General features: G+C 43.9%; 1 protein-coding gene and 1 long non-coding RNA gene across 8 annotated transcripts in view; one reads left to right on the top strand and one right to left on the bottom strand.

Moving 5' to 3' along the window:
• Positions 1 to 561: 561 nt before the first annotated feature.
• On the bottom strand, positions 562 to 23,840 carry LOC142563946 (serine protease inhibitor swm-1-like). Of its 7 annotated transcripts, none has more exons than XR_012824444.1 (4): positions 23,654 to 23,840; positions 9,951 to 10,110; positions 1,832 to 2,147; positions 562 to 874 (listed from the first exon to the last, which is right to left on the bottom strand). XR_012824444.1 is itself a non-coding variant. In XM_075674698.1 (4 exons), the coding sequence occupies exons 2-4, from the start codon at positions 9,973 to 9,975 to the stop codon at positions 589 to 591; spliced, it is 618 nt and encodes a 205-aa protein (XP_075530813.1). In that variant the 5' UTR covers positions 9,976 to 10,110; positions 23,654 to 23,821; the 3' UTR covers positions 562 to 588. The 7 variants fall into 7 exon arrangements, 4 of the variants coding, with proteins under 4 accessions (XP_075530813.1, XP_075530814.1, XP_075530812.1 ...); XM_075674698.1 differs by having other exon boundaries at positions 9,960 to 10,110; positions 23,654 to 23,821; XM_075674699.1 differs by lacking the exon at positions 23,654 to 23,840 and adding an exon at positions 11,262 to 11,327 and having other exon boundaries at positions 9,960 to 10,110.
• The window catches only part of LOC142563950 (uncharacterized), a 28,769-nt gene continuing 10,956 nt past the window's right edge, over positions 7,561 to 25,373 (top strand). The window contains exon 1 of the long non-coding RNA XR_012824448.1: positions 7,561 to 7,661. This is a non-coding gene — a long non-coding RNA (uncharacterized LOC142563950). The remainder of the gene's footprint in view (positions 7,662 to 25,373) is intronic.

Genomic DNA, 25,373 nt, shown 5'->3' on the forward strand with positions numbered 1-25,373 from the left:
AAATATACAGCGAACGCAGCAATATCAATGAATTCGGCAGCTTAACAAGAAAAGGCATGGTTTGCCTATTTCTGCACTGTCGACATCCAGCCGGAGCAACGCACTATCAAACGAGAGAGTCCAGGTAGAAAAGCCAATATATTGCGATGCTGAAGTTGAAAACTTATTTTAAGAATACCTATTTTTAAAACACTTACAGGTGTAGAGAAAACCTATTGATACTTTAGATATTCACACGACGTCGGCCATTAATTTCAATGGCAACCAGCGCCGCATGAGACATTTTTTCCGTCCACTGTGATACACCACCATGATATGATACACCAGTGATATGATACACCACCATGTCCAAATTACGCTGCGTCACACCCGTTTTATAAACCACGACTCAAAAACGTTTTATGTGGTTGCCTATTGCTTTGCTGAATACGCAGAATGCACACATTTCTTCGATGCTAACATTGTCATCATTGCACATCAACTGGAGCACAAAGCTGTTGCGGTGAAGAGAAGCATGCCGTCGTGGTAGGATGCTGCACTGGCAGACTTTGCGCCACGCCATGCTTGGAACAGTCGCTTTAATCTCGCCTAACGCCCAATATTAACAAAATAAAACTGCCCATACAGTTCCTCGTATCGCTTCGGGCACAAGAACGTGGGTACGCAGCGCATCTTGCCCCCCTTGTACATCTTTGCGTAGCCCTGTTCGCAAACGCAGTCACCGTAGTGGCAGTGCTTGACGCATTTCTTTGGCCGCAGTACGTCGCACCTTGGTTCGCAGGTGGAGACGCATTGCTGGAAGCTTGAGTATTGTGGGCACCTAGGGGGACAGGCCTTGGCCGATACGCACCCTTTCGTGATCGCCGCGGGGTCGCTGAAAAAGAAAACACCGACATTGGGTCATCTTTTTGAGACAACAAGGCAACACACATCGTCCTCATGGTCTTTCTCTTCGTTATAATCATCAGCAGCAGCATCACTAGCTGAAGTAATGATGGTAATTGGATAATTATCAGCTAGGGTTTTGTCATTGGTACTATTTTCATCCTAATTTGTCAACCACAACTACATAGAATAGATGGTTTAAACTTGCGGTGTTTCTTTATTTAATTTGATCAGTAAACTAACCAATACTACTTTTTTACCACCGCAAGAGCATTTTATCTTCATATGCTTCTCATACCGTGCCAATGCTCCCCTACGCCCTCAATAAATCTGACAGAAAAAAACATTCAGAAGTCAAATATTTACCTTCATTATTACCTTTGCCACTACATTGAGGTGTGAAGGCTTTCCTCAGAGGTTCCCAGTTAGAGTTCCCCTCATTCTTTCAATAAAGTGATCAATGAAACTATCAGTAAAGCTCCGAATCAAGCAGCACCGCCCAGAAAATGCTCTTCATTCTCCCATTTTAAGTTTCAGGGCACAGTTGTACAAAACACTGATAGAAGAAAGACTGCCCTGCTCTGCCTAGCTTTTTTGTGAATTCCATGTGTTATCCGCCGCAGTACCTCACTGGCTATGCCATTGCGCTACTGAGAACAAAGTCACCGATTCGATCCAAGCTACGATAGCCATTATCCAATGACCGCGGCATACCAAAGGCTCATCATACCAAGCCTTGGGTGCATGCTAAAAAAAACCGCAGTGGTCTTAATTTGATCTGAAGTCCCCCGCTGCAGCGTACCTCATACTCAGAGCGAAATATTGGGAACGTGGCACCTTATAGATTCTTGTTTCCCTTGCTTTGTGTACCTGAGCGCTGAAAGCTACCATGGGTTAACAATTTCAACTTTCCAAGATGACTGCCTTATCAAACTGATCCACTCACATCACGTAACCAGGCGGGCAAGCGCAGCCGCGAGCACAGTGAACGATGCAGAAGAACGGGATCGGCCTGGCGCATGTTAGCGGACAGTCCGACTCACACACGTTGAAGTCCATGTGCGGGAACTGTTTGCAGCTGTCGCAGTCACTGTGAGTGATGCAGTGACCCCAGGCGTTGCGGATGAAGCCCCGCTTGCAGACGCACCTTCGTCGCTTCCTCAGCAGGAGAGGTCGGGTGAGTCGAGGGCTACAAAACCGTTCCCGGCGCGGTATAACCCTCGTGGGCCTCTCCGCGGGGCCACAGCGAGAGCGCCGCCTACCTGTGAATCAGTTACCGCAGCCTCAACTTCATCACCAGTACTTCAAATCGGAATGAAGAAACGGAAAACAGAGCAGAGGCATTACAATGCGCTTACTCGAGAATATACACATACAATTGTTCGCCCCATGAGGAGCGCCAGAAGGCGATATACCGATACTGAACCTTCAAGAAATTTGAAAATTCAAAGTCAATCGTGCACGTTGCCTGACAATCGAGCAACTTAAATTTCTTGTCATGTAGCCAGCACGCCGGACTGGGGATTCTTCCATCAGCCATATTTTTTTCATGCATGGCAGGAGGGTCGGTGACAGAAGGAATAAAGCGTATCTAATATGGAAATCCACTGCTAATTTTCATGCGAGTTGCTTATTACTTTTGAAAACTTTCTCAACATTAATTTATAAAAAGCTATAGCAACCGTAGCCTATCTAATCGCCTGCCTCTGCACCTTCTTCAAGGCGGCAAGCTTGAGCTCCAGAGGAGGGCTTTATGAATGAGCTTTGCGAGCACTCGCATTCGTCGGCATCAACATCGTCGCCGTAATCGTTATAATCATCACTCTCTGCCGAACCTTATAAGGTCACCGCAACACGAAGTGCACTGTCTGTGGTCCCTAGCTATAACTATCCTCCCTAGGATAACTCCATTGTTTACCTGCAAATTTTCTTATCCTGTCAATTCATCTAACCATCTCGTATTAATGACTGCATATTCGTTCCTTTGGTACCACGGTATGTTATTATTATAAAGCATCTGTTATTTCCTCCGTACACATCAAATGGCACGCCTAAACAAATGATCGGGATTTCTGCTACAATATTGACTCCACCCATTTGTTCACTCTTATCCATATCGACACGTTTCTCAGGCTCGACCCTACGGCTTTATTTTCATAGAGCGGTAGAGCGCGAAGATAAAACGGGTGCTGTAGACATGACAAGGGCGCCCGCTGATTTCTAAATCTGGTTTTCTTCATTGAATACGCCGCACTTATACATAGAAGTGAAATATTTATGCGGACTGAAGATAGACCTTAAATAGGGGGTGGGAACCATTTCATAGCAATAGTAGTTGGTTCAGTAATGTGGAAAGTTGGGCTAGTTGGTGATTGATCATCATACCTTGCTGATGAAGCAGCGCACTGACACGGACACAGAGAAGACACACAAGACGACACTCGTCGCCAGTGTCGTCTTGTGTATCTGATGAGTAGTTGGTTGTTTTTCCCTTTTTTTCGTGTACTGCTTTTTTGGATATGTGCAGCAGAATTATGCGCAGTTTAGAGGCAAGTCTTGTAAAAATATATAATTCAGCATTCGAACGTATTTCGGAAGCTTTCTGAAAGTTGTGCTAAAACTATACTTTACCAATGCGGATGTGTCGCCCCTTAAAAATAGCCAGAGCTGTTTTCAGCATAATGGTAGGATCATGCAAAGCAATTCTTATCAATCGTGAGGGTTGCTCAAACGTGCATTTAACGGTTAAACACGTTGCCCATATTGATCAGCAAAGAGAGTCAACAAGACTATACGCTTGACGTTCTATTTTCACAACACAAAAATAATCATCTATCAGCAGCCTTTAGCGTGCACTCAGCAGCAGGTCACTTGATCACGCGGCAGGAGTGACAAACGTGTCCTATAGTTCTAGGACGCCACTGCTCGCACTTTGCAAGGCTTGATTTTCGATTTTGTAGGTACGGCATTATTTCTAGTCTTAGCGCGGAGCCTCGAGACAACACGGACAGAAGAAGGGACACGCAATAGCGCTACTTTCAACAATGGTTTAATCCAGTGATTAATACAGTGTTTTCGTCTCTATTGCATGCTGTCCCTTTTGTCTCAGGTTGCTGCGCTAAGGACTAGAGAACATGCTGTTAGCACATTCAGAAACTTACACGTGTTGAAAAATGTGCGAGCTGAAATAGTGTACATGAAATATGTAATTGAGATCGCAGATGCTGGTATGAGATGTCGAAGCTATCAGAGGCGCTAATAGTTCGCCTGTTTGCCCACTGAAAGGGCTTTAACCTCTCCTTTCCTTGAACCAACCATCAATGTGTAACAAGTGACAAAATTTCCGCTTTAGTTCATCTCTCCTTCGGAAAATTCCTAATAGTTCCTACCGTGAACATCCGAAAAAAATGGAGAAAAACAAAATAAACAGGAGGTTCCACCAATCCAAAAAAGTGCCCATCACGTGACCAACTTATGAAAGAGAACTTCGTCAAATCACCTTTTATTCACGGTGCCGACTAACATCAATATTGCATATTGCGTTGTAGCAAAGGTGAAGGTACATTATGTTAGTCGCCGGGCGCCTGAAGAATAGTTCAACTGTATCCCTAATGGGACATTACATTAGACAGTTTGTTTTGGCAAGATAGCTCTGCTTTATTGGCGCTCTCGAGGCAATTTTTCGTACTTGTAATGGTTTCTCAATTTTCAACATTCATGCTAACCTTATCGGCTCTGTACTTATCATAAAGTAGCTGGACGAAGATCCGTGCTGCCTAGTTCCTTTCACAATACACAGCACAACGTAAGTCAGCTTTCCACCTTGAACAAGTAGTGCTGACAGATCGAGGTATTCAAACACGCCGCCTTAACAAAATTTATATCACAAGCGAAAGATAGTACTAGCTCGCTGTACAACTTCACCAATACATAAAGTCATTAGAACATGTACACGATGTGACACGAGATTTCAGCTGAATTATAGAATTATGCACATAACGCCAAAGGCTTTCAATGGCAGGCTAAAATTACAATCAAGCAAGTTGTACTTCCTCTGAAAGTTAGATTTAGTTTGGTAATGTCTAGTCGCATTAGTACTTTTTAACCAATAAAGGAAAGAGTGTTTTTGTCTACAAAATATCGGCGCCAGATGCGCCGTCCAAAGTTATTACTCAGTGTCCTAACTAACGTGAGGCGCACTGTGCCCAAATATATCGAAGTCGCACGAGTGCTTTGCTCTTTGTCAAACAACGAATTTACACAGTCTGTAAAATACTTTACCAACCACAGTATAGCCCGCCCTCTTGTGAGGCAATCAGGCTAGAAATAAATGCTTATTGCAAAAATGTGATTTTTTACTTACTCATTATTAAACCTGCTGTCAAATGTCCCAAGCAACAAGCCAATAAATACGTTTCAGAAAATGTCACATCGCTTCTCGAAGGAGACAGCTTCTGCTAATAAATGAGGGCGTAACGGGAACGCAACCGTAGTCAAAACCAATATTTGACTAAATTGTTTCGAGGTTTAGGCTCACCATTTCTTCTTGCGATTACGACCACAACAATGCAAAGCAATACAAGTGTCAGTGCTCTCAACTTCATATCACTGTCTGGGATGCTTTCAAAATCAGCTACTGTGAACGAAAAATAACATGTTCCCAGTGAGGCGCTATCAAGTCAGTGTTCCAGGTGGAAATATACCCTTCATTGTTTCGATAAAGCCTAGGCTACGTCTGTTTCGCCATGAATATGGCGCCTAGAAACCTCTAGGCTAATATTCAAATGCGGGCATCACTGGCATAAACAATGGCGGTCACATTTTTTTTCTGGAGTCGCTGGCACAGAGCTCATACACTACCCGATTGCGTAACAGGCCTTTTTCGAGGAACATGCAAGGTGGTCGGAGCGTAGAAACTTGCTCGAACAATAGCGGCCGACCTCGCAAGTGTTCGACTACGTGAAGGTTCGTTATTTTTTGCTTTTGTGCTGCAAAAGAAAGCAGAAATAGGCCACTGACTGTAGTTTGTGGAAGCTTACGTGACTTGACAGACGCACACACTACACTTACTTCTGTCCGTAGCAACGCCGTGCGAGAAATTCGTGCCTGCGACGTAAATACGAAGCGCGTCCCCTGTCAATGCCCTTGTCGTAGTCAGCAACATTCTTTGGAATATTCGGTGCAGGACACTGCCAATGAGGAGAGCGCGAGCAGGCGAAGACAGACCGGTGAATCGACACTGGACGAATCGCTAACTAAAACTGGAACAGTTTTACTAAAGAACTTCAGAAATTTATACTGTGACTGTCCGTCTACCTTCCCTGCATTGCACCAGCGTAACTGAAAGGGCCGCATTTTTAAACAAGATATTTTGAAAGGCCGCCCGAATTTCAACAACTTTAAAACAATCGAGTCGAGAGGGTAGATCCTTTTGATAATGTACGTATTTGCGGCACTTATTCGTATTATTCCTGCCGCATTAAAGCAGTGTTTCAATCCTAAACCAAACACAGCTATGACGCAGCAAGGACGTTACCACTAAGCATAAGTACGCTTGTTAATAAAAGGGCACACTTTCTCAACGTTGCTAACTGAACTATGTTGAAGTTCAGGCGGCCTGCTGAAATGTAATTTTTTGAATATGTTGTTAGCTAAGTTCCGCTGCTGCGTTGCAATGAAGTTCAACCAATAACCAAAGAGCTAACGCCCAAAATTCCTGGAGACGCCTAGCCACTACCTTCTCTACCTTTGCCCCAACTATTTTTCTTGTTACCTGGGTCCAGCGTTTTCACACGTGTACTTCTTGTGCAACTCATTGATGTTTTGGTCACGTAAATTCGCTTCGCTCTCTGTATTTACGCAATGACGCGTCATCATAAGGCATGTTATTAGCAAGTGCTCTGTCCTGCCTTTTTTATTGCTCTGTCATTACCTATTTGCGTAGTGCCCACTTGCTTTTATTTAGGGAGCTGATGGTCTAAGTCGGTTAGGTAGCCTAAAAGTAGACTACCGGCAAGCCCCACTCTATGTAGATGTTGTTGTTACGTACCATCGAGTCGCTATCGACTCATGCTCGCACCATGAATATATGAACCCTAATAAGATCTGCCTGAACAAGATATTTAGGCTCACTGAGACGATTCCATGAGGCCTAATTGTCAGACCTAAGCAGCTCATACCCTTGTCACTCGATTTTTTCTTGCTTTTTCCTGCAGCTGCCATTAATCTACAGTATTTTTAACTGGCAGCTCGTATGATACGACCAAAATTAGAAAGTTTTAGATTCCGAACCCTTGCTTCAAAGGAACATTTAGGTTTCATCTCGCATACTAACGAAAAATTGGTTCGTTTGGCAGTCCGTAGAATTCTCAGGTTTGTACGAAGCATCAGAGTTTTAAAGAATCAAGTTGCTTTATTTCACATTTCCACGAGCTCCATGATTCGCAACCCTACATCACCACACGATATGCTAGTGCGTTAAGCAGACGTATTTAAGTTTTAAGGCTGTTTTTGCGTTATATTAATTTTTGAAAATCCAGGCATTGCTCTCATTCCCAGTATCAATTCTGGCTGAATTTATTCAGTAGAAATGTCAGACATATCAGTTGTGGGTCTCAGAAAAACGCAGTGTCCTTAAAAGCCTATTATTCATTCGTTGTTAATCCGTAGATGCGGGGTTCTTCAGCTGTTGGCAAAAAAACTCCAGTGTTCTCGCCTGTCTGCTTCACACAAGTTCTTCATACGTCCTGCCTCTAAAGGTGTGTCTTCCACATACGGTAAGTGAGCATTGTTCCTCCAGTTTTCACTCCTTAATTACTTTCAACTCACATATTATCAGTGCATATTTTTGATACCTTCATAATTGAAACCAATATATAGAAAGAATATAACGTTGCCTGACACCTTTCTCGACACTCAACCAGTCTGTTTTACAAAAAATTCGCCTTAACAAGCGTTAATTCTTCTCCAATCTAAAGGATCATTAATAGAAATATTAGGTGATCAGAAATTCCCATCTTTCTAAGATGTAACCCTGAGCTTTGCTATAGTCGATACAACAACAATACTTAACAAGCTACCAACATCCATCCCACCTTCGAAACGTGGGTCCCTGTAACACGTATTTTCCTGTATCCTGCTTGCGCTATCGCCCTCTTTTTCCATTTATGGATTTAGCCTTTAGTGTACTATTTTGATGAGTTTACTTATGTGATATATTAAGGCACTGGTTTTATAATTTGAACATTCTCAGGAATCTTGTCGTTAATGCGGTAGAAAAAAAGTAGACCTCCTCTAGTGTATTGTGCGTTTTGCGCTCTTCCAAATTTGTTGACACAATCCTGTGATAACACTCAGCCCTCCTAGTTCACGCTATTTAACAATTTACGTAGTGATCTGGACTGCTTCCATTGCCAACGGGTCTCTGCTGCGACGCCCACCTAACTTTGTCCTCTAAAAGTATTGTTTCTAGTTCATATACAATATCCACACAATAGCATTCTTTCATATTGTTTTTTAAGCTCATTTCCTACGTATTTCTTGCACGTTTTTATTGTCTTTGACAACGGTCAGCTGCTCTGCATGTGGGTTAATGACTGCGATAATTTTACATCCACAAAATTTGTTTCAGAATGCCGCCCGAACTTCAACAACTTTCAGTTAGCGACGTTGAGAGGTTATGCCCTTACATTCACAAGCGTACTTACGGCGCTTAGTCGTGATGTCCTTGCTGTGTCATAGCAGCGTTTTATTAAGGATTAAAAACTGGTTTAATGCTGCAGAAAAGGCAGGAGTAAGCGCCGTAAATACGTATATTATCAAAAGGTCTACCCTCTAGACCCTGTTAAATCAAAGTTCTTGAAACTTGGGTGGCCTTTCTGATATCATATTTAAATATTCCCCGACGGTTACGATACTTATGCGAAATTTGGTCGCCGCTCTACGCGTGTTTTCATTTCGCGAAATCTATTGGCTGGCGCGGACAACCTTCCTCGTGCGGCACTTTGCAAACGGAGCGTATTGTGACGCAACGGCCTCGCATATTGGGAGATCGCGAGAGGTATCCCGTGGGTGACGCGCTGGCGCATTTCACAGCAGCCGCCCCAGACGACTTCCGCTAACGCAGCTCTTTGCTTCCATATGTGGTAGCGCTGGCGTCATCGGCCAACAGACGACAAGCGCTACTCCGGCGCCATCTCGTAGCCATCGTCGCCGCAAGGCCAGTCTTGAGCCGGACTACCGTCTTGTTCTCATCGTTAGCCATACCCTCTCTTCCGCTTTCCTCCTTGTGCTCTTCTCGCTGTCGCCGTCCTTTATCCGCACTTCGCGTTCAGTTTTCTGTCCTTCGCTGTGGTCGTCCTCTCGGTTACGAGAACGCCGAGAGACGACGCTAACGCCGACGCTCACACCAGGAACGGACGCCTAAAGCCTGTTTCACATGATACGAGTTTTGTCGCACCGTAAGTGCGATTTCCGTCGCTTGCGACGAAAATCGCAGTCGCCGTGCCAACTCTCCGATTTTCGGCTGCAATTAAATGGTTGGTCGCCCAGTCGCACCGTCGCAGCGATCGCTGCGATTTTCCGTCTAAATTGCGCCGAGAGCTATTTCACGGTTTGTTTTAGAACTGGCATCTCGTTCAACATGTGCAATGCGTGGAGATGAAAGTATTGCTGAATTCGGAATGTACATGAAGGGAGAATAAAGAAATTGGTAGTTCAGATTTCATTCTCCCATTTCTATGCGTTCGTTGACAAGCTACGCAGTGAATGAAGTGCGTTTTCACGTTTTCCTTCGTACACCTTTACGAGTTGTTAATACTACAAGGCGTTCGATCCCCACTAGACGACATGGCCTTTTGGGGTCGTAAAAATTTTTTTACGTTGAGCAGCATACAAAATCATGCGTAAGAAGCAGCTTAGGTAATTTCAAAGGTGGCGTGGGCAAGTGGCAAGACAGCAAAGTACCCGAAGTTTCAACGTTGTGCCGAACATGTTACCACTGAGTAGAATTTTCATGTCAGTTTTCAAGCGTTAATCTCTCGATACATCTCGAAAGGTTACCGTACCTTACTCACTGATCAAATGTGACATGGCAAACGTGCAGGCTATCGTAATTAATTTTCTACGGTAGCATTAACTCCGTGGCCTGAATAAACAGCGTCGTCAATTTGTTTTCGAACATTTCATGCACGTTAGGTTCCATCTCTTCTCTGGAGGATTTTTTTCCTTCAAACAAACGAATAAGTGTTTAATATGTTGCGGATTTTGTATACTTACTACATTTGCAATTAAATTTGCTTTTAATGGTAATTAACTCTACAGTTAGCAAATAATTGGCTTGCTATAGGGGAATAACGACAACGCACCCTTCTGCGCTGTCATGTAAAACGCGTGCAACGACGCGAAAAGGAGGCAACACCCTGTGGTTGTGTAGAGCAAACTTTAGAATACGACACGTCAAAGAAAAGTAAATCAAAGCGTTGTAGTGAAGTCAGCGAGTTACATCTCTTCCTGTGAATACTTTAGTATAACTAGTTCTTGCACGTCCACAGCTAGTCAAGTGTGCAGAAACATCAATGCCTTATATGGTTCCAATACCAGTTTCTAATATATTTGTGGTCTCATTTATTAGCGTGTAAACCCACATAATGATATCCTCTGTGATTACTACCCTTATAATAATCAAGTGTCATGCTACTTCCGAGAACGTATCACATTGTGATTTTGAAAGAAATTTCTGAATTTGAACACTTCCCAAAATGCAATTTGTTCAATAAAGGTCCACAAACTGCGTTTTTGCAATGACACACTAATTGCAAGTTCTATCTACATACAGGCAAAAGAAACTGTAATCTGTAGACAACCAAATTGTTTAATTTATTCGCCTGTCACTGTAACACAAAGTGAGGGTTTGAATGTCTGGCCATGGCAGTCGCATTTCAATGGCAGTCATAGGTAAAAAAAGCTCTTGCGCTTTGATTAGTTCATCGCCGCTTATGAAAACCTTGAACTTTGTAATACTATTGCATAAGGGGGGCACGCATATGCAAAATCTAGCAACTAATCGAAAGAAAAGGGCCCGATTGTAAAACAAGCATCTTTTCTGATGCTTTCAATATCTACTATTCTTTGCATCGATATGTGGTGTTGAAGAGCACTGCACAAATAAGCATGGTTATGTATATTAAGCACACTCTCAGGTCGCCGTTTCTAGAAGTGTATGAATGTCACAAGACATGAATGCTCATACTACATCATGCACACAGCACAGAAACCTTCTTACAAGAGTTGTGCGTTCTGGAAGATAAGAGTGAGCCATAAACAGAAGAAACTATATTAGAGGGCAGGAGAGATTGAAGAGGCTTGAAATACAATACCTCATCTAATAGAACGATCGCTGCGAAAAAACATCGGTGGTAGAGCACGTAAGTTAAACCGTAACTTTGTGAAAGACAGAAAATTTTAGGTTACAGTTGGAGGTACATTCCACCCCCCCCCCCTCCAACGACACAGGCATATTACAAGAAGTACTACAGTCTATAGAGTACTAGAGTCTGTGCAACAGCTATCTCATACAGAAATCAAGCATGATGCAACAAGCTCTCGACAACATTGCAGACTTTTTTAGCCAGTCTGGAAACCGAAATCAAGAACCACCCCTCAAGGGGTAGTCCTTGGAAAGTTTGAAATTGCCGCAATCATCATGTCGTATCAATATGAATCTAATACCAGTTAAACACATGATTAGCTTAAGAAATCTGGACCATTGCTATAAATTACATTGATGGAACAATAAATTATTTTAACAATAATAATATATATAATATCAATGTTGTTATTATTTCCACAAAACAGGCTAACCGTGAGCAGCGTGCAAGTCTGAGCAGAAAGGTGAAAAACCATAAGGCAAATGCGCCTGCCGTGTACCAACGTTCTTGCATTATGCACAGCCTGTGTTGATGTGGTCTTCTTGTTAAAGGTTCACTGTATACTAACAGTACAAGACACACGACAATAAAGTAGACGGCAGGCGTGTCTTACCGAAGGATATCATCATCATCATCATCAGCCTAGTTACGCCCACTGCAGGGCAAAGGCATCTCCCATACTTCTCCAACTACCCCGGTCATGTACTAATTGTGGCCATGTTGTCCCTGCAAACGTCTTAATGTAATCCGCCCACCTAACTTTCTGCCGCCCCCTGCTACGCATCCCTTCCCTTGGATTCCAGTCCGTAACCCTTAGTGACCATCGGTTATCTTCCCTCCTCATTACATGTCCGGCCCATGCCCATTTCTTTTGCTTGATTTCAACTAAGATGTCGTTTACCCTCGTTTGTTGCCTCACCCAATCTGCTCTTTTCTTATCCCTTAGCGTCACACCCATCATTCTTCTTTCCATAGCTCGTTGCGTCGTCCTCAATTTCAGCAGAACCCTTTTCGTAAGCCTCCAGGTTTCTGCCCCATATGTGAGTACTGGTAACACACAGCTGTTATACACTTTCCTTTTGAGGGATAGTCGCAACCTGCTGTTCAAGATTTGAGAATGCCTGCCAAACGCACCCCAGCCAATTCTTATTCTTCTGGTAATTTCAGTCTCATGATCCGGATCCGTGGTCACTACCGGCCCTAAGTAGATGTATTCCCTTACCCCTTCCAGTGCTTCGCTACCTATCGTAAACTGCTGTTCTCTTCCGAGCCTGTTAAACATTACTTTAGTTTTCTGCAGATTAATTTTCAGACCCACCCTTCTGCTTTGCCTCTCCAGGTCAGTGAGCATGCATTGCAATTGGTCTCCTGAGTTACTAAGCAAGGCAATATCATCAGCGAATCGCAAGTTGCTAAGGTATTCTCCATCAACTTTTATCCCCAATTCTTCCCACTCCAGGCCTCTAAATACCTCCTGTAAACATGCTGTGAATAGCATTGGAGATATCGTATCTCCCTGTCCGACGCCTTTCTTTATAGGGATTTTGTTGCTTTCTTTGTGGAGGACTACGGTGGCTGTGGAGTTGCTATAGATATCTTCCAGTATCTTTACATATGGCTCATCTACACCCTGATTCCGTAATGCCTCCATGGCTGCTAAGGTTTCGACTGAATCAAACGCTTTCTCGTAATCAATGAAAGCTATATATAAGGGTTGGTTATATTCTGCACATTTCTCTATCACTTGATTGATAGTGTGAATATGGTCTATTGTTGAGTAGCCTTTACGGAATCCTGCCTGGTCCTTTGGTTGACAGAAGTCTAAGGTGTTCCTGATTATATTTGCGATTACCTTAGTAAATACTTTGTAGGCAACGGACAGTAAGCTGATCGGTCTATAATTTTTCAAGTCGTTGGTGTCCCCTTTCTTATGGATTAGGATTATGTTAGCGTTCTTCCAAGATTCCGGTACGCTCGAGGTTATGAGGCATTGCGTATACAGGGTGGCCAGTTTCTCTAGAACAATCTGACCACCATCATTCAACAAATCTGCTGTTACCTGATCCTCCCCAGCTGCCTTCCCCCTTTGCATAGCTCCTAAGGCTCTCTTTACTTCTTCTGGCGTTACCTGTGGGATTTCGAATTCCTCTAGGCTATTCTCTCTTGCACTATCGTCGTGGGTGCCACTGGTACTGTATAAATCTCTATAGAACTCCTCAGCCACTTGAACTATCTCATCCATATTAGTAACGATATTGCCGGCTTTGTCTCTTAACGCACACATCTGATTCTTGCCTATTCCTAGTTTCTTCTTCACTGTTATTAGGATTCCTCCGTTCCTGAGAGCCTGTTCAATTCTATCCATGTTATAGTTCCTGATGTCCGCTGTCTTACGCTTGTTGAATAACATAGAAAGTTCTGCCAGTTCTATTCTAGCTGTAGGGTTAGAGGCTTTCATACATTGGCGTTTCTTGATCAGATCTTTCGTCTCCTGCGATAGCTTACTGGTTTCCTGTCTAACGGAGTTACCACCGACTTCTATTGCGCACTCCTTAATGGTTCCCATGAGATAGTCGTTCATCTCTTCAACACTAAGGTCCTCTTCCTGAGTTAAAGCCCAATACTTGTTCTGTAGCTTGATCCGGAATTCCTCTAGTTTCCCTCTTACCGCTAACTCATTGATTGGCTTCTTGTGTACCAGTTTCTTCCGTTCCCTCTTCAAGTCTAGGCTAATTCGAGTTATTACCATCCTATGGTCACTGCAGCGTACCTTGCCGAGCACGTCTACATCTTGTATGATGCCAGGGCTCGCGCAGAGTATGAAGTCTATTTCATTTCTAGTCTCACCATTCGGGCTCCTCCACGTCCACTTTCGACTAACCCGCTTGCGGAAAATGTGTTCATTATCCGCATATTATTCTGTTCTGCAAACTCTACTCATAATTCTCCTCTGCTATTCCTAGAGCCTATGCCATATTCCCCCACTGACTTGTCTCCAGCCTGCTTCTTGCCTACCCTGGCATTGAAGTCGCCCATCAGTATAGTGTATTTTGTTTTGACTTTACCCATCGCCGATTCCACGTATTCATAAAAGCTTTCGACTTCCTGGTCATCATGACTGCATGTAGGGGCATAGACTTGTACCACCTTCAATTTGTACCTCTTATTAAGTTTCACAACAAGACCTGCCACCCTCTCGTTAATGCTATAGAATTCCTGTATGTTACCAGCTATTTCCTTATTAATCAGGAATCTGACTCCTAGTTGTCGTCTCTCCGCTAAGCCCCGGTAACACAGTACATGCCCGCTTTTTAGCACTGTATATGCTTCTTTTGTCCTCCTAACCTCACTGAGCCCTATTATATCCCATTTACTACCCTCTAATTCCTCCAATAACACTGCTAGACTCGCCTCACTAGATAGCGTTCTAACGTTAAACGTCGCCAGGTTCAGATTCCAATGGCGGCCTGTCCGGAGCCAGGTATTCTTAGCACGCTCTGCAGCGTTACAGATCTGACCGCCGCCGTGGTCAGTTGCTTCGCGGCTGCTGGGGACTGAGGGCCGGGGTTTGATTGTTGTATTCATATAGGAGGTTGTGGCCAAGTACTGCACCAGGGTGGCCAATCCTGCTCTGGTGAGAGAGTGCGTTACCAGTTCTGGTCACCGGGATCAGGCCGCACTCCAGGTCTGTTTGTGCAATTTTCTCAACACACGGTTTTTTTTTCGCTGGGGAATTGCGCGGCACCGGGATGTGAATCACGGTCCTCTTGCACTGGAGACGGATACTCTACCGAAGGATATGATGTCACCTAAAGGTTTCTACAGAAGTGACGGTAGCTGCTGAAAAACTTGATGCGCCGGCTCTTCTGCCTTTCGAAATATTGAGAGGACACATACATACATTCACAGCACGCGCACCACGATGGACGAGCGAGGCTAGCGCTAAGGTTAAATTTCACGACACAATTTCCATTCCACGTTCAGTAATCACACACAGATCATTTGCGGCTTCGTTCAGGGGCAGACGGGGACTTTCGTGTTAGCTTCTTGCTGCGCTTGGTGCAAGAATATGGCTAGGGTAGGAACCGCTTATGCGCCATAAAGAACAATATAAAAAATCATTTCTCCAGAAGCTGATGCTGAGCATGGGTAGCATGATGATCTCGTTGGGCTGACACGATGGCTTCGCTGCAGCCGAATTCCGAATACGGCACATGCGGCGAGGGTAGCTATATGAACTTCATAATAATGTCATCTTCTAGGTTTTTGTAGCGCAGACGGAACGACACGGGCATAGAAGGAACGAGACCACACGCAGCGCTGAAGAACCAGCTGAGCACAGCTGTTGTTTACGCGGACCAGGTCACATCCTACTCAAATTCAGATACTGCCGTTGCGTACTCCAAAATAAATGTCATCTCAAAGCGCGCTTATATTACAATATGACGCCTATGATTTGCTCCTAATAAATACAGGCCAATAATAATCTAACGTACATGTTTTCTTCTTTATATTAAAAGAATTATAGAGCTTGTGCCCCAAGACCTGGAAGAAAGAAACCCTGGGCGTCGCACCAGTCCCATTTTTGGAATCACAATCATGTGAAAGGGGTCCTCTAAAAATCGCATTCCAACGCGTGCGACTGCACCGACCCAGGTAGCACAAAAGAGATACGTAACGTTTTCGTAGCGTTTATCCAAGACGATAAAAACGGGTTAAAGAAGACACGAATGAGAGAACTTCGGCGGGAAAACGTCGGATATCTCTGCTAATGTCCGGCTTAATTACTTTCTTGAGACGATCTAGAACAGGTCTGCAAGACGTATTCGAAAAGCTGGTCTAGAAATAGGATTGGGAAAGACACAAGTAATCCCTTTGCCAAAACTATTCGTAACCAATTTCTAAACGTTTTTAGGACGTTATCAAAAAGCTGGTCTAGAAGTGGTCTTGGAAGGTTTACGATCATCTGAAGCTAATTTTCGCGGGTGACGGGCGCGATGAGACATCGTTGTTCAAAACACGCGTTTAGTTTCGCCTCACGCGACTGGCCTATGCCGCGCAGACGTCGTCAGCCGCACCCGTTGGCACGGCCTAGGCCAATCGCGTGAGGTGAAACTGATCGGGCGTTTCGAACAACGATCTCGAATCGCGCCCCAGATGAGTAGAAGCGTCGGTGTTGACTGTAAGAGCCATGGCGCAGTGCCAAGCACTGTTCCCCGCATGGCCGGCGCATCCTCTACCAAGTCGCACGAAAATGAGCCTGTTAGGAATAATAAATCCTTAATACCGGCTTTAGTAAGCTACGATGCTTACAACCACAATGGGAATGACATCCTGCAAAGAACAAATGGCCACGTCTTGGCAGGTGGCCAGACCAAGCCCTTCATGCCAAGAGTGCATGAAATGAGAACATTGTGACAAAGCAAGAACACTTTATTAAAATGTAATGCTTATGCAAGGTTCGAACAAACTGTGTGAGAAATGCAACTAGAAATAAAAGTACATCAACAATGACAAAAGTCGCAGAAAGGATTCGTAATGAACTCGAAAGTGAACATTCACTAGCACATAAACAAAATTCCAAGTACACATACAAAAATGAACAGAAAAACCTGGAGTGTACTAAAGTGTCTAATTTATCATAGTGAAGTGCGCGTGCTATTAGATGGACTAGAGTTATGCAGAAGTGACATCGGAGCGAATGGAAGAAGTAGACTGAAAAATGCAAGAGTATGAATTGGATGGTAACTGCCTCCAAGCAATGTTACCAATCATCTAGAAGCTTGAAAAGAGCACAAAAAGAAATACCACCGCATACCATCATAAAACAATCCTGTGACAGAAATAAAAAAAATGGGAACAATGCAAAATTGGAAATATTGCCTTTAGGATATATCAAAGAAGGTAATGGCGAGAAAAAAATAACCATACAACAAAAAAGCAATAAAGTGAAATTAGTACAGAATACTTAAACGGGGGATTCAGTGTAACAAGTGAACACTACCGTAGTACAGCGAACGATGAGACAGTAATGCTGCATCTTGCCACTCCAGAACGTGAGAAATGAATATGCAAGCCTCATATTAGAAACTTACATAAACATGGAAATAAACTGGAATGCACTGGAAGCTGCATTTGTGTAACAAAGGAAGCAATGGTCATAATAAATAGTAAGTGTTTTATCTAAAAAGCCCTTTACAAGAGGCAAAATTGTACCTCTCTGGCAAAAATAAAGTTGCAACGAATAATTTGCAAACCAGCAAATACATTAATTAGCACACTGACATGTCACACTTTGCGCACATCTCCAGTCTCCTAAAGTAAAAAAAAGCACTCTGAATGAGAAAAACGTTTAACACATGTAGCCCAGAGCAAATTCTTTGCCAGTTCACTCACACTTTCACATCCAAAAACATTTGCCACAAAGTCCAGCCACAGTTCCACTGATGTTTACCAATTCACCCCCACTTTCACGTCCAAAAATATTTGGCACACAGTCCAGGCAGAGCTTCATAGATAAACAGCTTGAGAGCACCCTACTGATTATTGTGCAGTCCCGCTGCTGGAAATAGAACTGCCGCACATGCTGGTAGTGGTTTCAATCTAGACACACTTGCTACCCTGGACAGGTATGTTCAGATATCTGCACTGGTGCTCTATTTTGTCGAAGTAGACACAGTGATGCACTACGCTGGTAATTGAAATGTTTTGAATGCACAAGTATTGGCTTCACCAGAAAGACTTGCCCACATACCACCACTGGCATATATATGCACTTGCTCTTCACTCAGTAGCATTGAACTTAAAGTGTTCCCTATGTGGGAGCCATGTGTAAAACCGGAGTCACACGACCACTCTCGATCGCGATCAAGCCCGATCCGGATCGAAATTATCGATGCGACTGGCTCACTCTCGTAGCTTGCGCAGAGGAGCCATCACGACCGAGAAATTCGATTTGTAACGGACTGGATAGCGGCTAAAAGAGCCCCGTGTGAAACCGGTACCAAATAATGCACAGACGTACGCTAGGAAAATGTGTTGCACAAGGACAAAGAACTGCGACATGCCCTGTTGTGCGAAGCGCGCGAACAGAACACATGTATATATATATTAAAAAAAACTGCGAGAGCGCTTCGCGAACTCCATGCGCACACATGGCACCCGCACGAACTCGGCAGGCCGCCGTAAAGCGCGAAGGGCGCACAGCGTACATTGCGACACATGTCCCAAACTGCAAACAATCGTACTACCTAAAGAATACAAGTTATTTTATACCAAGGGCATACTCAACTCACGTATGCAGTATGCACAAGCGAGTTATGCAGCCTACATGCTGTATCCATTCGCCAAATAGTAAAATTGATAACAAGCACAAAGCTACAAGGGACTCAATACATTACTACCATTTGAGGCGTCAAATAAAAGCGAATTTGGCCGTTTCATATATTGGACACAATATATGGACACATGAGGTACACGGTAATACCATGAAATACCCATCACGTGGGTAAAGTGGGCGAAAACGCAATCGAGAACCTGAAGCGCAAACGATAAAAGCACGGTATGGTGCACGCAAAATTCTGTCAGTGCGCTGTAGCGCGAGGGAAGAAAATAGGGTGAGCACTTGACCTCACCTTTTGGGATACCGCACTAGTAGTGAATCATTAAAAAAAGCCTGTTTGAACCAGTTCCATTGTCTGCAACACTCTTGCTAAACGGGAGACTAAAATACCACGATGATGGCTCTATTGCGGAGATCGGCAAGGTGCGCACAGACAGAAATTTTGCCGCCTTTCTTCGCATTCTGCAAAATGCTTTCTTGTTAGGATCACGCATAGCGGCCGACCCCGACGCTAGGGACACACAGGCACGATTTCGTCCCTCTAACTTTCGTCCTTATACTGCCCTTAACGCCTTAATTACAGCGTCAGTGAAAAGGCGCCTCACATAACATGACAGTGAACTTGAAGAGCTGATTAGTGCTCTCCACTCCGCGCCCTCCAATTGAAAACACTACTGATTTCCAAATTAAACTACACAAACAGATCGCACAACCCAAACTAATCACAGAACGTCGTTTTCTTGACGGCAAAACCCTGCAACACTTACATGACAAAGGGCAGCGGCAGCACATTCAGAACAGCCGCTATCATACCACAGCGCAATGCAAGTGCGATAACGTTATTATGCCCGGCTCAAACAGATCGCACAACCCAAACTAATCACAGAATGTCGTTTTCTTGACAGCAAAGCACTGCAACACTTACATGACAAAGGGCAGCGGCAGCACATTCAGAACAGTCGCAAACAGACCATAGTGCCATGCGAGTGCGATAACGTAACTATGCCCGGCTTCACGAATAACGTGGCCGCCTTGATCAAATAACAATTGAAAACACTACTGATTTCCAAATTAAAACCACACAAACTTATCGCACAACCCAAACTGATCACAGAATATCGTTTTCTTGACAGCAAAACACTGCAACACTTACATAGCAAAGGGCAGCGGCAGCACGTTCAGAACAGCCGCAAACACACCACAGCGCAATGCGAGTGCGGTGACGTGACGACGCCATGACGACGCGACTAGGCCCCGGCTCGCCCGGCTGCCCGGCATCACGAATCACGTGGCCACCTTGGTCACATGATTTGACGACGGTATCGCCACCTTGCGCAAGGTTGGATCGCGTTGATGGGTTGTTGACTATTGTAGAAGCCGCTAAACAGGCTGACGCGCCGTGGCGTGGTGGTGGCGTTTTGAGTCGTTTGCAAAACGTATTCACCCCTCGTTTTTAAGCTGTCTGGCTTCCAACGTTATCAAAACGTATTCACCCCTCGTTTTTAAGCTGTCTTGTTTGGAACGTCTCTGATGCGTCGATTTTGGTCAAAAATCCGTTTCAGACGTTGAATCCCTTAATATGACGTTTTCAAGACTTTGTGTGCTACCTGGGGATTTTCGTCGGTCGAGCCGCAGCATGTGAAACAGCCTTACGAGTTGCACAGCAGAGTACTGTCCCTTAATATAGGCTGGTGCACTTTGGTGAAGGTCACCGAAGTGCACCAGCCTTTACACCGTGCACCAGTAATTTCTTAACTTCCTGAGTATAAAGGTTGTAGTTGTATTTATTTATTTATTTATTTATTTATTTATTTATTCAAAGATATCTTACAGGCGCCTGGAGGCATTGTGTAAGGAGGGGAGAGTATACTCAAAGATTATAAAATAATGAGAATGCATATGTGAATAAACATGCAAAAAATACGGTGTAAGAAATGGGTTAACATGCTGAAATGGTGTTAAATAGGGTACAAAAGACAAACCGAACGCTTTTGTACGCGAGAGGTCAGTGAACAAGAAATTTTCATAAAGTAAAATATAATGAATAGAATTACAGAGTGAGCGGAACAATCTTTGGCTATAATAAAACAGTATTTAAAAAGTAGTAGCTCAATAATAACGGGAAACTAAAGAAAAAATAACACAATAGGTTACGTAGTGTTTGAAAAATGCGTTGCTAGAAGATGCCGGAATTTTTCCTGGTCACTCTCATAAGCGATGGCGTTAGGAAGATTGTTCCTAAGGCGAATGGCTCTTAGTCGGGGCTTCGTCCTGTCTCCTTTATACGCTCTGTATTCGCCTGCTCACGCTCTCCGCACTTGCAGAGTCCTGCACCGACTATTGCAAAGAACTGTGTGGACTAGAACAAGGGCATCGACGAAGGGCGAGCGTCGTATTTTCGCCGCAGAAACGAACATTTCGCACGACATTGTTACTCATAGGGATAACTGCAGTGAGTGCATTCGTCAAGTCACTTAAGCTTGCTCAAACTGCAGTCAGTGACTTATACCTGCTTTCACAGCAGAAGAGCAAAAAAGTGACTAGCCATCCCGGTTCTGCGAAAGTAGTTGTCCAGCCACGCTGTTGCGGAACCATCACTTGAACTGAGGAGGGTGGTGTACAATGCTTTCTTGATGGTCCGGACCCTCGTTTTGAGCTTGTCTTTTATTGAAACGTATGCCGTTGTCTGTGTTGTGTGGATGATTCCAATGAGTGTATGCACTGTTCGCTTCAATTTTCTGGGTGCTTGTAGCCTCTGCATTACGATGGGTATGAACCATTACATTTTTTATTACTTAGGGAGGGGGGGGGGTGTGAGCCATTGCTGAGGATGTTAATTTTTTGCTGACGGGCGGACACGAAAAATTCTGACCACCGAGAGGCTAACAGCTTCGCTTGAAAACATTCTTTAACATTGTTAAAATGGTCCCGTGAACTTCCTTTCTAATTGCATTGCTCAATTTGTGAACACTCTGCTTTCAAATACTCTTCATTGTCTATCCGGGTCTACATTAAAGCATGGCAGTTAGTGTGTGCGCCGTGTATATCCAAAAGTCCCATATATATATATATATATATATATATATATATATACTTCCTTACCCATACGCTCCCCTTTAATTATCTTTTATAGTCTTTCTTTTCTAGCTCGTGCATGTCAAGGGTCTTTTCGATGCACTTACGAAGAGGCACATTTGACAGCTCACCGGTGCGACATCTTGAGAAGCGCTGAGGAGGTCATGCGACAGGATCTTTCTAAGCGCCAGCACAAACTGGGGAACACTAAGTGGGAAAAAGATCACGACACCCATTTCTTCAGGTTCAACCGGCCTATTCTGTTTTATCGTGATTTTTATTTCTTCAGCGTCCGTGTTCGCCATAGGCGAGAAAAACAAGGGGCCGAGATTTCTGTTTGGTCAATGAAGAAGTGCAGTGCATCGTGCTCGCGTTCGTGCACCCTCGCCCTTCCTTCGATGCATAAAGTATCGGGCTTGAAAAATACAAACTACCTCCACTTCATGCTTGAAGACATCAACCACTCCTTGGCGGGCTGATCTTTAGGCTGAGGGGCGTCGAGGGCACTGGTTGAGAGGACGTAGCTGTAAGTAGTGTACGGGCTGCGAAAATACCCTGCCTTGAAGGTCAACCTGCTGCGCATGCATATGGCGGGACAGAGACAAGGTTATGTCGGCCGACAGCGTTCGTCAGAGCAAAGATAGAAGCAACCCGCGTATTCGTCTTTGGGGCCGGGGAAACTCCAGGGTTAACGGCGCGTCTTGGCGTGTTTTTTGAGTGCGTGTGTTTGTTTGCATATTTTAGAAAAGTCATGACCTAGCACCTGATGTCACGTGATTTCGCTTGATAAGTATCTAGCACGTTCAGTTCGTCGCTTTGCTTACAGCTCTCTATAAACAGTGAATTTGTAATTATGCATCATCTGCTCCCGCAAGGGTTCAATAGATAAGCTTGGTTTAGCGCACAGGTAGCACTTGCGATATTAACGTGTTTTATCACACAATCGGCGAAAGCGCTACATTTTATTTTACCTTAACATACTTACACCTTCAGGTAAACGGCGCGAAAATGCCGACACTTGCGCGATCTGCAAACTTTTTGATCATGAATATGCTTCATTGAACATTGTTGGTGATTGTCATAAGCAATATCATCCTAGGTGTATGTATAAACTTTATTTTCCAACGATATGATTCGTCTGCACAACAAGCTTCTTCAGTGGTTTGTTTATTCCCTCTTTAGAATATTGCAAGTGCCCTTAGTTTGTTTTATAATGGTTATTTTTAATACATTGTGCGCGTTACTGTGTTGAACTGGCTTGGTTTCTGGTTTAAAATTCAACGGATTTCCGACTATACTGTTGAGGTTCTGAAAGGGTGGGGCAGTCCACTTCCTTACTACAGCCTATTCAATAAGTCTTTTGTTTCGTCTCCTGCATGTGTATCTTATCTCGCAAGAAAGAAATTCTATTTTATTATTTGATTAAGCATTTTGGGAGACCCCTGGGAAGTGCATAGTTTCAATTTGCTTTTAGTTTTTATCCCCCCCCGCCCGATTTTGTACGCTATTGGTTTATATATTACCTGTTTGTTCTGGTGGGGCCAGGTCTGGCAGATCCATAGACCGCGCTTCGGTTAAATATCGGTAAGCCCTGGCTAAGTTATTCGGGTTAACCTGTTGTCTTGATCAATGAGCCGAAAGCACCCCTGCTTAAGTCAATATAATTACAGTGAGTGCGAACTGGCGTTTCATTTGTATTCATTTGTTCAAAGGGGCAAAACTTTTTCTTTTATTCCGACATTGACGCACTGCAGGCCATCTGTGCATTTTCGGATGTGCCGCGTTCTAAGTTTAGGCACTGCCACTGATCAAGATTGGTTATTGTGAACCGAGCAGGCCTACTTTTCTTCCTAAACATTTGGCATTTCTGGCGTCCATTGGTGGCAATTGGTCGAAAAGGAACGCCGAAAAAAGTAGTACTTACTAACAAAACTACGTACTTTACACTGCGACAGGAGGCAGCACAAGTCACGTCATACTTTGATAATTAGCAGGAATAGTTGCCAGGTCGGGCAGCACAAAAAAAAAGCATTTTACTCCGTATCAATGTCTAAGTTATGCGCGGATGCTTCCTAACGCACTCGTTTTGTAGGACAATGCCGAAGGATTTGGTACAATATATTCAAGCACTCCGACAGGTTCCATGACACTGCTAAAGAATACTCGAACACCTCTGCGAGAACATTTCAGATTGCTTTCTCTTCTTCTTCGTTATGAGCTCTATGTTTTGGGTTTGTTAGACCAACAGCTTGCCTGGTTAAAAATGAGGTCAGAGGGATTACTATGAAAGTGATATTCCTTTAAGCTGCATGTTCAAATTACGCCTCTAGTTCGCACGCATGCACGCAGTAGGCAAGCTGTTACCGCCAATGAAACACAACTTTATTTTACTGGTCGACTCATCCACGTTGACGCCATGGCGAGCCAACTGTGGGCATTCTGCACAATGGTCGTAGCGTACAATAGATGACATGACTAGGTGGCTTCTTGGAAAAATAACATCTAACCAGGTGCCGTGCTTTTACACTGCTATTTTTTACTGTTACCTTGCCCGCGATTGCACATATAGGAAAGAGAATAAGCCATGCATTACGGACTTCACACACTGAAATTTTGCATGATCATATACATGCATGCTTTGTACCGCATTTGTATTATGAATTGCTGGAAAGATAAAATACAGAACCTTTAAACTAAACGTTGAAAGTGCGCAGCACCCGAACTACATCCTTATCACGATGATGATAATAAAGTTTTATTAAACAGTGGATGGCTCGTCAGAACAGAATAATATGCGGATAATGAATACCTTTTTCCGCAAGCGGGTTAGCCGAAAGTGGACGTGGAGGAGCCCGAATGATGAGACTAGAAATGAAATCGACTTCATACTCTGCGCGAACCCTGGCAGCATACAAGATGTAGACGTGCTCGGCAAGGTACGCCGAGGATGGTAAGAACTCGAACTCGTAGGATGGTAAGAACTCGAATTAGCCTAGACTTGAGGAGGGAACGGAAGAAACTGGTACACAAGAAGCCAATCAATGAGTTAGCGGTAAGAGGGAAACTAGAGGAATTCCGGATCAAGCTACAGAACAGGTATTCGGCTTTAACTCAGGAAGAGGACCATAGTGTTGAAGCAATGAACGACAATCTCATGGGCATCATTAAGGAGTGCGCAATAGAAGTCGGTGGTAACGCCGTTAGACAGGAAACCAGTAAGCTATCGCAGGAGACGAAAGAGCTGATCAAGAAACGCCAATGTATGAAAGCCTCTAACCCTACAGCTAGAACAGAACTGGCAGAACTTTCTAAGCTAATCAGCAAGCGTAAGACTGCGGACATCAGGAACTATAATATGGATAGAATTGAACAGGCTCTCAGGAACGGAGGAAGCCTAAAAACAGTGAAGAAGAAACTAGGAATAGGCAAGAATCAGATGTGTGCGCTAAGAGAAAAAGCCGGCAATATCGTTACTAATATGGATGAGATAGTTCAAGTGGCTGAGGAGTTCCATAGAGATTTATACAGTACCAGTGGCTCCCACGACGATAGTGCAAGAGAGAATAGCCTAGAGGAATTCGAAATCCCACAGGTAACGCCAGAAGAAGTAAAGAAAGCCTTAGGAGCTATGCAAAGGGGGAAGG

This window comes from Dermacentor variabilis, chromosome 11, assembly GCF_050947875.1.
Source record: "Dermacentor variabilis isolate Ectoservices chromosome 11, ASM5094787v1, whole genome shotgun sequence".
NCBI lineage: Eukaryota > Metazoa > Arthropoda > Arachnida > Ixodida > Ixodidae > Dermacentor > Dermacentor variabilis.